Source organism: Stegastes partitus, unplaced genomic scaffold (assembly GCF_000690725.1).
Source record: "Stegastes partitus isolate 25-593 unplaced genomic scaffold, Stegastes_partitus-1.0.2 Scaffold2096, whole genome shotgun sequence".
NCBI lineage: Eukaryota > Metazoa > Chordata > Actinopteri > Pomacentridae > Stegastes > Stegastes partitus.
This window is the reverse complement of record NW_007579827.1, coordinates 108,142-121,381: the sequence shown is the minus strand read 5'-3', so window position 1 is coordinate 121,381 and position 13,240 is coordinate 108,142. Positions and strand designations below refer to the sequence as shown.

The window sequence follows — 13,240 nt, the reverse complement described above, 5'->3', positions numbered from 1 at the left end:
CATGACCTCCACATTGGGACTGTAGCCCTGCACATGGGCCACCAGCTCAACCAGGTGAGCTATAGCGGCGCCCCTGATCAGACAATTTTTGGGGACGTTCTTAATGCATGAGCCATATTCTTTCCATTTCTTGGATTTAACTAACCTCTAAAGCACTACTTGACATGGAGATTTTCTTGCATCCATCCCCTGACTTGTGCTTTTCAATAACTTTTTCCATGTGAGGTGTTATTTTTATCTTCACAGTGTAGTTATAAGCAGGAGCACTGATTCACCAGTGACTGGACCTCCCAGACACAGGTGCCTTTATGCAACAATCACTTGAGACGAATTAACTGCACTCAGATGATCTTAATTCCACTAATTATGTGACTCCTAGCACCAACTGGCTGCACCTGTAGATGAGTCACTTTGAAAGGGGGGTGAATACTCGAATAGTTTTACAATTGATATTTTAAAGTAGGAGGCTTTTTGAGTATAAACTCCTACCAAAAAGCCAAATTACATTCACCAGGATTTGATACTGAAAAGCATTAAAAAGTGTAAAATTCCAATTGAGGTGAATACAAGCAAATGAATGCAAACTCAGGGAACATATCGTTCTCCTGCTGCACAGTAATCCATTTCCTGTTAGTCGTTACTAACACGGTGGAAGTTATTCCTCTTGTTTCTTCTCAGCCCCTCCATCACTTGCTATAAGTGTAATTTTGAAATCCAAAGCTGCAGTTTCTCTAGAAGAATTGCAGTTTCTTTGCATATCCAACCCACTGCCTTACAAACTCAAACTATATGAAGGCATGGCTATTACGTAATGTAAAAATGTACAGTTTATGTAAATGTCTAGCATTTCATTCAGCGTGTTACATCTCTAACACATGCTCACGTCCTATTAATGCTAACCGAGTTAAGATTTAAATTATGAGGCTTTACAAGCAGACATTCAAAGACAAATAATGCAACCGGCCACTTCACTTTTTTTTTTTTTCTCAGGGACGGTGTTGCTAAAAATGATTCCAGCCAGCTGTTTTCCTACATCTGTTCCTGCCGTACAGGTGACGACGCTCTCACACACATAAATAATCACATACGCGAACCACGTCACATGGCAATTAGCTGCGAGAGGGCGGTGAGGGTGGACAACATTATCCTCCTGTCATGCTCCGGCAGACTGTTGCTCCTTCCAGGCAGCACACACACAAAAACCATCTGTGTCTGAGCGAGCTGTGCAGCAGTTTGCTTAATGATTAACCCGCTCCGGTGCTGTGCAGCATCATTTCAGGCCGAGTGAAGGGGCGGCAAAAGGGAGAGAGAGAGAGAGGAAAAAGCCATGCTATGGGAATAAGAGCAAGTGCAAGTAATTAAAGATAGGGGGAGGAGACACAGGGATAAAAAGTGGAAACAAAAAATAAATAAATCTCCTCAAACTTCTCCCAGGAAAAGACAGAATCCAGGAGAGAGTTTGATTTCTGACTCATTATTATAAATAGATGGAAAAAGCAGACAGAAGTCAGGTTCTGTCCTCCAAAAACTCTTTTTTTCTGACGAGGTCCTGACTCCTATTCCTCATTATCTTGAATGTAAAAGGTCACGCTGCTGCACATTCCCGACAGCGCTGAAAAGTGTACGAGTTATACGCTCGCCGCTGGAATATATCATCTTTTAGCTCACGAGCAGCACGTTACAACACGTTTACTTCAGCGTACCTGTGATTTTGTGTTCACAGGGCTGCGAATTTTTTTATAAAAAGAAATGGGTGACAGACACAAAAGCGAGTATTTACTCTTCTCACCTAAGCCAGAACAGATAAGTGCTTGTTTTGCTGCAGATATGATTTTGTATTCCTGGAACTTTTTTTTATCATTTTAATCAGAGCTTCTCTGTTGAATAAAGTATATAAATGCTCAACTGGACATCCTGATTGAACAGCTTTCTGCAACTAAAAGCAGCCGACTTTGCAACATCTGAATTATCCATTCGAGTGGTTCAACTCCGAAACAAGTTTTGGTTTTCAATTAATCACGGGGTGAAAGTCGAGGCGATCTCCGCCGCCCAAAATATTAATTACATCTCTTTAAATATCACTGAACTCTTTCAATTAAATGCATTCGATGAGCTTTTAGGGATATTTGCCCTGGAAGCCGTGAAGCTGTGAGAACAGACAGCAGAATTATCCAGGTGTCCTTGCAGATAACAAGCTCTGGGGCTCGGCGGTAATATTTTAACAGAAACTGATAGCATTCTCCAAAGAGGGAGGGGTTAGGTAAAGACGACTTGTTAATGGAAAGTGCATTTGAGCTCATTGTACAGAAACGAGGAGCCACACTCACTTTGTGGTGACTTTGAGCTGAGGTTAAGTTACACATTTAGAGAAAGACCGAGTGTGGCCAGAACGTAATTATAACATTCAAGTGGGTCTTGTGTGCAGCTATCATCTACCACTGTAGATTCTGCTATTTAAAGTCCATATCATGTCTTCAAAGCACAATGTGTGATTCGGTAAGTTAGATGATGAAGCAGACCTATTTCAAAGCGAGTGTTTCTTTCCGTCTTTAGCCGAGACAATCAAGCTGCTAATAATAGCTGAAATCTGTCCCCAAGTGCTCCAGACTTCAAAAACATATATACAAAGCAAGGAGACTAAAGGGAAGAGGGATTGAGCAAACACATTAATGAGGAGCACAACGTAGTGGGAGCGTATGTGGGTGCATCTGTAACATGAGGACAAGTTGCTTCGTCCTCGGCTTTTTAAAAAAAAAAGTCAAACAGAAAGTTTTACAATGGTTAAAGGAACAGCACTGCGTTTTGGGAGTTATGGTTGCCTTTTTGCCAGGAAAGAAACTGATCTGTCATATCCTCAAGCCAAATATAAAGCTACTGAACCCAGACATGAGTTTAGGATGAAGACTGTAAACAAGAGTAAATGGACATGAGAGTCGTATTAAAGACCCATCTGTCAAAATTAATTAATTGATCTTGTTAGCATGTTCATATGGTGTTTTTATGTTTTGCATCACAAGTGAAATCAACAGTTATTGCCACGCCTGAGCATTACCATCTTAAAACTGCAGTGTAGGAAAGACAGTCTCAAAACCACCACATTTAGACTTCTGTGGTTTCATCTGGAACAAACCAGAACAACCAATCCTGTCAACTTGGAGGATTTTTGTATCATTCCTCTTCCACTTCTAACACAAATAGCTAAATCACTCCAATAGGACCGCTTGCTGTTGTGTAGGGTAGATCTACAGTGTTTGAGCAGAGCTGTTAGGGAGCTGGTGTGCTGAGCTGCAGCGAGCAGAGGGTTTGGTTGGAGAACAGGATGGTAAATTAATAGATCAGTACATAGCAACGGTGTAGAGTTACAGTCCAGCCATTTAAGGCAGCGTGGGATTTTTTCGATTGAAGAAAAAAATTTAAAAGTAAAATTCTCTAAGAAATTCTTTCTCTCATTATTCTGGCATTTAGCAAATAGAAATAATTTGGGGATTCCTAACTGACCTGAAACAGGAAAAGTTGAGTCTGATTTAATGTCAAACAGTAAGAAAAAAAAAAGGTTTATGTCTTTTTATACAGTCTATGTAAACTTCTGGTTTCAACATTTTTTTTTACTTTTATTTTTTTTTAGCTTTCGAAACAAAAACATATTTTGCTGTAAAGCTAGGCTAGTTTTTCAGGCTAAGCTAAGCTAACAATCACCTGGTTCTTGCCTCGTTTTTGACCTACAGACAGGAGAGTGGTGTCAAACTTTTCTTCTGAATACCAAAAGCGTATTGCTCAAAACTAGGTATGCACAACAATATTGCATCATCATCAGTATTAAAGCAAAATATCAGCCTAAAAACAAACACTGAATGGCTGATGATACTAGTCAGGCTAATGGTTTGTGCATCCCTGTGTTTTGACCTATGTGGACTTTGAAAGTGGACAGTGGACATGCATTCACGTCTGCTCATACTGCAAAACATTTCAGTCTGGACGGCAGATAGGTGTTGTCATTTATACTGAATACAGGGAAACCTACATGGCTCCCATAGCAGCTAGCTACAGACTGGGCCATGACTCTGCGTCAGTGTCATTATTCCTGAGATATGCTGAGCACTATAGACTCAGCACAGGGTTCCTGGAGAATTAAGATCTTCCTACTGTGTTTGGGCTCTGTCGATGGAAAGCATGTACAAATCAAAGTCCAGCAGCTGCAACTTCAATTACAACTCTTTTAAAAATGAAATATAAAAGATGTCAGCGATGATGTAGAATCTCCTCATAATGTCTCTCCTCAAGGCATTACTTTAAAGCACCAGTTTCCTTCCTGGCACATGTGGAGTCAGCGTTTCCAGTGCAGACGGGCCGCAGGGGTCACAAATTTTAGGCTGCACGAGGACATATACAGAGATGCTGCATGGACAAAATTTACATCCAGACCCTAGCTGACACAGAAGACGTAAATAAGACTTTAAAATTAACACTTTGGTTGATGCGAGTTGAAGTTTTTTTTCCTTTTCGTACTGTGAAAAGCAGCGTATTTTATGTCTGCACCTGCCTGTGGGCCGGCACGATAAGAGTCGGCATAATAATATGTTAATTCTACTGCAGGAGAAAAACCTGATGTTCCCTGCAATTAGGTGGAAGAAATATGCGCATACATCGGCATCAGCAATCAGTCAAAATGAGTTGGGAAGTATCGGATAGCAGCAAAAATCGAATAGAGTCCCTATTACTGTGACTTCAGAGTTAAGGTAATGGTTGTCATGGGTGTACTCAAATGTATTCATACCCTCCCATTAAAGTGGGGTGTCACTGAAATAAGTTGAAATTGACTAAAGTAATAATAAATAAAAATTGAATGAAAATCATGACATTGCTTTGAATTGTGGTTCAACAGAAATATTATTTAAAAATGTAAAATTAAAAAAACAAGCATGATGGGGCCCGTAAACTAATATTTTGTTGAACAACCCTTTGAGCCAATCACTGCAATCAAGTGTTTTCTGTAACTCTCAATCAGACTTCTGCACCTGTTGACAGCTATTTTGATTTTGGCCACTGCTCATCAGCAAAGTGCTCTAATTTGTCCAGGACAGTTTGTTTTTTTAAATTATTCTTTTCAACCACAATTCAAAAGCAATGCCTTATTTCACTAAAGTATAATTTAGCAAATTTTTATCTATTATTATTTTTTTTAGTTTCTAGTTATTTAAGTGACTATTATGAATTTTGCCTTTTCTTTAATGGAAGGGTATGAATACATTTGTGGATGAATGTAGATGGGATCAGGGCCTACGGAATATACAACATCAAGAAGGGTCTATACAAATCTGAATGTGAGCGTGAGTTCCGTTTTGCGTTCACACTTGGCCAACGTGCGAATACTGAAAATAATTCCCAAAACAGGAAGAGAAACCTGAGCGATCACGAGATATGTAGTTTGAATAGCGAGGCTTTGAAACAACCAATGAACTATTCATCACGATAATCAGCTCATACTGTCGCCTTTTCAGCTCGAGGAGAGACAGCTCGGTGGCACAGAAGTGATAATGAGAGCTGAAACAGACAAAGCGCGCCGTAGCGATAGCTCGGCTCCTGCCAGGGAAACAATTAAGTTTTTTTTTGATCGAGAATCCGCAAGTTTTGATTTTGACTCTCTGTTCCGTTTGTTTAGGGAAGTGTTAATGACCGATCCTTGCTGCTGCACAGACTTTTTTTTCAATGGATGCAGATAAAAGACTCATCTATTTTTACCTCTACTGCTTATGTGCTGTGTTTTTCCTCACTCTGAAACACTATTGTTCCACACCAGTGTCCTATTTTTTCGTAGTTTTTTTGCCGCAGGGAAGCAGCGTTTGGTTCAAAGTCGCTCGGTAAACCATGCTGATTTTACTTTTTATTTCTTCCGCTTAATAGTTTGTCTTCCCAGGTGAGGAATCAGGTATATCACAGACTTAATATGCAGCGTGGTTTTGTTACTCACCGCGCAGCGTGATTGTAAATGGCACGAGGGCTGTCAGTTAACACACATCCCCAAGACATCCTGCTGAGCCCAAACACAAGTGTGCTTTCGGCTCTTCCTAGCATCGGCTATAATATAAATGGGTTTTAACCTCTTTCTACTGTTGCACTTTGTTCAGCTGTAAGCCGCTCTGGCTGACAGCATCAGTGGAACGGGCCTCAGAATGGCTCCTCGGGGGGAGCCTTTTCCAAACAGCTGTGTCAGATTCTCCACTTACAGGGATTTTGCTTGGGGGAGCAACAAGACAGTAAAAAGACTGAAACAGGTCACTGCTTCTAGTCGGCGACACACGAGTGTGGCTGTCTCTTTACTGCCACTGTAAGCCCTTGTCTGTAATTTCCCTCAAGGCGCGATGGGCAGAAATTGAGTTAGCCATTAGAAGTAAAAAAAAAAAAGATTAATCCATTGATAAATAACCTTGTTTCAAATTACCTTTTTAATTTAGCTTCATTCGGATCAAATGTGCCATCTCCCACCGGGGACGTCTGGGTCACAGGCAGAGTTTAAACACCTTCTACCCTCTCATTTACCACCAACTTCTAAAGCTCCACTGTTGCAGCCGCACAACTTTTTTTGCACAAGCTGCTCAGTCTCTGTAACAGAACTAAATCCTTTCGGTCTGTCCCATTTGCTGCTGCTGTCCTTGATAATCAATTCGCTGCAGAGTGGAAGTGTTCACACTTTAAGGAGGTATCATTTTACACATGAAGGTCAGTCCGCTCCCCACGGAGAGCACGATGACCCTGTGAAAACTGCTGTACGGGATCCTCACAGTGTCCTCTGTGGCACTGGGAAACTGTCTAAATGATGGTACCATGATTTAAACTTCATCTAATGCTTGACAGAAAAACTTCTATATACAGTAATAGTATCATAAATATTCATATTAAAACAGTTTACATTTAGCACATATGATGCATTGTAGGAAATGTAGGATCCTGTGGCTTTGATGCTGCCATTTTATCTCATGTGTGTCCCTCTTCCTCACAAAGACACAAGATTACATCTCTGCTGCACCCATTTAAGGGCATATTCTTTTATTTATTAACACTTTAATTACTTTGACTGTGGGTCATTCTGACATTTTGGCCACATTTCGGAATGTCACAATACCAGACGTAGCATTTTTATTCCACAGTTGTTGATACCAAAGCAAACACATCAATCGAATAAACGTATTTCAACATGAAGTACAACATTTTGAACAAACTGCTGCACGTACAGTACTGGAACACGTACACATATTTTGGCAAGTAGCAGTGGTATTCTACAGCACGAATGTGATGAGCAGCACCCAGCTTGGGTTATATCACTGCATTAGGCTCAACATGCTAATTTAAACCATTGTGAAAGCTCTACATGGGGCATTGCTACAACAGATCCAGCTACCATAGCTCAGAAACAGTAATGGAAAAAAATCCAGGATGTATCAGTTATATAAAATAGCAACTGACACTGTAGCACCTGCAGTACTTGTTTTCCTAGTATGGAGTAGTTCTAGTTGTGACATAGTGTGACTGACCAAATGTAGACTGTGGGTATAAGTCTGCCACAGGCTGAGCGTGTCACAGGGTATTCTCCTGCCTCTACATGTTACCGTTTCCAAAATCCTCTTCACTGGGGGAAACAACAACCTCCAAGTTGCAACCACCACAATGACAGAGGTAAGTTTTGACAAAGATTTGGATCAAGCAGTAAGACAGGTCTAGGGAGATCATTTCCTTCCAAAATGTAACAAACAAACAAAGCCTAGTTTGACCTGCTTTATGCTGCACGCAAAAACACAAAGAGCAATAACAAACTAATGCGTTTTGTTTCACAAATGCAAAATGTACACACATCCAACAAATACACATGTTTCTAATGCATCACTTCAAAAACAAAAAAATATCTCTCAATTTTTGGCTCAATTTGTCCTTAATGATTGTGCTGAACACTTTTCACATGAAGCCTGTGTAATTAACCACCACAACAGCATTATGAGTTAATATAAAGGTGTTGGTGCAATTCTCTAGGATTAGCTTAGCGTCGCCCAAGATGGTTGTAAATGGTTTAAAGGAACACAAACAAGCCAGAGTGGGGTTTTTTTGTTGTTGTTGTTGTTGTTGTTTGTTTGTTTTGCCCCAGCAGCACAGTTGTACTAAGGTGCAGCAAGACCACAGCACTGTGGAGAACGGTCTGGCTACGTTAGACTATGACACCTGTCGACTTTGTCTACTTCTGTTAAAGTAGGCTCCACAGTAAACTGTAAGTAACAAATACTCTAATCTACTGCAAGGGAACAGGAAGGTTTCTGGTTGGTTAACCAAATAACTGGCTAGTTTTGAACAGTTAGTTACAAAACCCACCCTGCTGGGAGAAAAAACATCATTTTGTAGGTGGGCAACTGGTAACCAGCACAGACCAGCATGCTTAACCCACTAGTGACCAGTTTACAGTGTGTTTCGGGACAATGTTTGCTGGTCATCAGCCTATTCTGGTCATTTTTCTTGTGTATGTTGTAGTATAATGCTGTGGAGACAGGGACTATTATGAGCCTTGTTTGACTTTTCCTGACCTGTCCATCCTTGTCAGTCTAACTGGCTGGTGGTCATCACACCATTTTTTTTTTTTTTTAGCTTTACCAGTTTCCAGCCCACTGGCCAATCACCTTCCCCAGCAGACCTCAGCTTAGGCCAGGGTCATCAGCCATCAAACCATACTGACAAACCAGCAGATCAGCCTGGTAAACCAACAACAATAACCATCCTAAGCTTGTATGCTGTTTTTTTTTCAGCGTGATACATCAGTGCTTTCTATCAGACACAAAGAAAGGTATTTACAGACAACAGTATTTCAGAAATCTTCAAGGTTCTTAAATGTCTCCAACATTGTTCTGCCAAAGGTGAATCACCTGAATTTTTGTCTAAAGGTCAGTCAAAGTTGCCACAATCACTACTATTCTGAAAGCCAGACAATGCTTAAAAAACACTGAAATCTACTGTCCAGCTAAAGGTTTCCTTTGGTAGGAACCATCAGATCACATGACAGTTGACAGCATATATAGGAGGTGAAAAGTTAGCCTTTGCAGCAACTCTGTGTCGGACAAACTACAAATTTGTGTGAAGCAGCTGTGACGATAACATCCAAACACCTTAGTTCCATACTGAACTATGGCACACTTTTGTTAGAGCATGTATGCATTAGTACCTACCCTGAAGTCGATGCCCACAGTGGAGATGAAGCTCCCGGCTAGAAAGGCTCCATCTTTGAAGCGAACCAGCAGGCAGGTCTTCCCCACACCCGAATCCCCCACCAGCATCACCTGAGACAGACAGAGAGTGGGAGAAAAGTCTATTGGTAGACGAAACTCAAAGCCTTTTGTTAGTCTGAGTGTGTGTGTGGGAAGATATTTGAGGTAGGAGAGGGGAAGAGTTCAGGTGAAAACTTATCTGCAAATACACAGGAGTTTAGGCGATGCACAAACACACATATATGCACACACACACACAAAACTCATATCTCCAGAGCAAACTGCATTTCTGCCCACCCAACTTACAGAGAACAGACAGTGCAGACCGATGGACAACCAGACTTTGTTCTTTCCGTTTCACCAGGCAACACCCGCCCATTCGTCCCAATTACCATATTTTGTGTAAGCGACAATATACTTCAATATAAACTTCACTCAGTTTTATTTGCTGTGATCAGAAGCTAGAAACTATTCAGCTGTTACCTCTGTGCGTATCGTGCAAAGTCAAAGTCAGGCAGGGACTTCGGGTGGTCTGCCATGTGAACAGCTGATAATGAGGGTGCAAAATTAATACCAGCTGCCACCCACATCATGAGAATTAAGATTTGCATATGCTCAGTGCAGATCATCATTAGTCCCTTTCATCCCCATTTCATTACTTTAATTATGCATGTCCCTTGTCAATGCAGTGCCATTATCACTTAGCTGATAAGAGGTATTCCAATGTGTTATTTTGTTAAAATGACAGTCCAAAATCCAAATACGTTCCATTTAGAACAAAAAAACAGCAAAATTTTGGCGAACTCATTCACAAAATCTGTCCTGGATTCGAGCTTTTTCACTATTTAACTAAAAACTCTTACAACACACGTGTTCATGACCTAAAAAAAAAAGGTTACGATTAATTTCAGCAATTTCAGAATTAAAGGATTACTCTGATTTGTTTTGTTTTTCGTAATTGCAATTTCAACGCTGTTAGCTCAGCATGCGCAATATTTTGTCAACTCCACTCCTGCTAAACAAAACGCCTCCTGCAGCGCTGCGGTTAATTGATCTTGTAAATAATACAAACCCCTCCCCGTCATCTCCACCATGTTATTGCACTGGACTGCAATTGTGCCGCACACCACTCAATGCTGGCCAATATTGTTTCCGAAGTTTTGAATGAATGGAGATGCGCTGGGTAGAATTTCATATATGTGAAAGGAGTTTGGGAGTTACATGTGATGAAACTGCAAACACGGGATGCAAACTGAGCAAAAACAAACCTTCCTTATGTATTCTGTGACTACGCCTCCTTCGGGAAATAATGTTGAAATTAATTCCTGCAAGTACTATATTACATTGTTTTCAATTTTAGCTCTTAAAAAAAAGTTTTTGGGGTCATGTGACAAAAGTGCGGGGGCCTACTTAACAAAGAAAATTATAAAAGCTGTCTGACATACCATTATGAAACCACTTACAGTCAGTGAAAATGATTAGATACCAACTCGGAAAGCGTAAATACAGATGGGTGACAAGTTATCGGAAAAACTGGAACACTTGCATCCCAGTGGGAGTGGTGTTTGTCAGGATCACAGTGTCACCATAGGACATAGGGGGTCAATGAATGGTTTGATGAAAATGATAGAAATCCTATTCAACGGGCTTCATAGTCACCAGATCTCAATTCAAATTGGACATCTGAGTCAGTGCTCTCCACAACCATCATCAAAACACCAAATGAGGTAACATCTTTGTATAGAATGTTGTTCATCCATCCAGTAGAGCTCCAGAGACTTGGAGAATCAATGCCAATGTGCACTGAAGTTGTTTTGGTGACTCAGCACCTTACTATGAGACTTTATGTTGTTTTTTTCCTTCAATTTGTCACCCATCTGTATGTACATCATTGTCTCATGAGGAAATTCTATTTGGACCTTTCATCAAGAGACAAAGAGACACAACACCAGCAGAGAGAAGACCTTACTGAGTAAACAACTGAAAGTAATACAGAAGTAAAATAAATACATATATTTAAAGTTTAAAATAAGGCAGTAAGTAGCTTGGGGTTTCATCCTGCAGCACAACCTGGAATTTCTGCTTCTTTTAGACTGATACAGTTCCTAAACCTACTCCATTTAGACAGCTGAACACTGTATGATCTACCTGATGTGACAGCTCATCCCACATATGGGATGGAACAAAGATAAAGAGGAAATAATGTTGAATCCGGCTTTGAAAGACGAAAACTATCATTTACCAAATAATTCTGAGACATGATGTCAAAATGTACAGCGCTTAACAAATTTATGAAACCACTCAGCTCTTGATGTTTCATACGGAAGAGGATTAGGGCCACTGAAGAAAAAAAAATAAAATTCTGAGAAAAAAAATCAGAATTCTGAGAAAAAAGTCAGAATTCTGACTTTTTCCCAGAACATTAAAAAAAAAAAAAATCCTGGAGATTTTTTTTTTCAATCTCTGAAAAAAGTCAGAATTCTGACTTTTTTTTCTCAGAATTCTGACTTTAATCTTTCTTCTCAGAATTTTTTTTTTTCTTCAGTGGCCCTAATCCTCTTCCGTAGTTTCACCATTTTGAACAGGAATGAGGAATTTGAAACTGAATTCACCTTTTTTTTTACCCAAATCTGAGCTGACTCAGTTAATCAAGCATAACATTCAACCACTAAAACAAATTTTTTTTGCTCAGGAATGCAAGTGAATAACTATAATTTGACATCTTAATCAAATAATAATAATTTGCTTTACCAGTATTTACATCTTTTAGTAAAGCAGTAAATTTGAAAATTCATGGATAACAATAATAATCATATTTTCGCATTAAAAATATCATTTTGATTCTAGAGCTTCTACATACTGGTGTGTTGACCACTACAGACACATAAAAATGATTTCTGTAATTACTAATGCTGTTAATTTAGTGCAGCTGTTGCATAAACATCACATTGGGTGGTGGTCTAATAAATTTCTAAAGCACTGTATCTGAGGAAGTGAAAATCTGAAATTAATCAGAAATAATAATAATAATCACCCAGCAGGTCACAGTTTTTAATAACTTCTTATTTAATTCTTTTTTATTTCTTGGCAGAAACTGGTGTCCATATGTTGCCACATCATATTCACCTAAAAACGCTCTCTAGGAAAGTTGGAAACAGACAGTTTTCAAACACTTAATCCCAGAAAATTCCAGTGCAAAACCCTCCTGATTTAATCATTTATACGATTAAGCTTGGCACACATCCACTCTGTTGGGTAGAAAATCTCACATCTCCACTGCACACCATTAAACTTCCAAGAAAGAAAGATGTGATCACCACCTATACTTTTTCTTTTTTAAAGTGTCCGTTTTAATAAAAAAATGAAATTGGCTGCTGCACATCTCGCACCTCATTCTCTCACTGATGCGCTTCTCTGAATACAAGCAGCAGTGGCTGAGCTCACCTTGAAGGCGATGTCATAAAACTCCCCGCTGTTGCTGATGGACGGTCTGCTGGGGTAAACCAGCCCGGAGGACGGAGCAGCAGCCGCGGCCAGACCCTTCCCCGTCCTCCCGCTGCTCGGAGACGCCTTGGGGCTCTTGGAGCTCCCTTTGCTTTTCACTGCCTTCTTCCTGGACATGGCTCCGATCACCTGTTCAGCTAACTAACACCGAAGATAGAGTGTGAAACAAACGAGATGTGTTTGCCTTCTTCAGTGTCAAAAAACACTTTTCCTTGTTGTGGTCGAGGCGCGTCGAGGACAGAGAAGTTCACCTGTGCGTCAAAATCATGACTGTGCGTAACGCGTAATTTGGTGAACAGCTTCGCGGGCTGAAAGTGTCTGTGAAGAGAAGCAGCTGTTGTCCCGGTAGTGCAGCTGGATGACTGTAAAGCTGAGGTCTGTTCACAGTGTAAACAGCACTCTCTCCCCGCCTCTTTCTCTCTCTGGTGCTGCGATGCTTGGAGCGGATGAAGGCAGGTTGTTACGGTGCGTTTAAAGGGAAGATCCACCTTAAAATC

General features: G+C 40.3%; 1 protein-coding gene across 1 annotated transcript in view; it reads right to left on the bottom strand.

Annotated features, from left to right (window-relative positions):
• Positions 1 to 12,860, bottom strand: part of LOC103373906 (ras-related protein Rab-26-like) — a gene marked incomplete at its 3' end in the record, with an annotated part of 59,259 nt that extends 46,399 nt beyond the window's left edge. Inside the window, exons 1-2 of the mRNA XM_008303913.1 lie at positions 12,684 to 12,860; positions 9,201 to 9,311 (exon numbers count right to left, since the gene is read on the bottom strand). Of these exons, the coding sequence (XP_008302135.1) occupies positions 9,201 to 9,311; positions 12,684 to 12,860 (288 nt within the window). The remainder of the gene's footprint in view (positions 1 to 9,200; positions 9,312 to 12,683) is intronic.
• Positions 12,861 to 13,240: the final 380 nt, after the last annotated feature.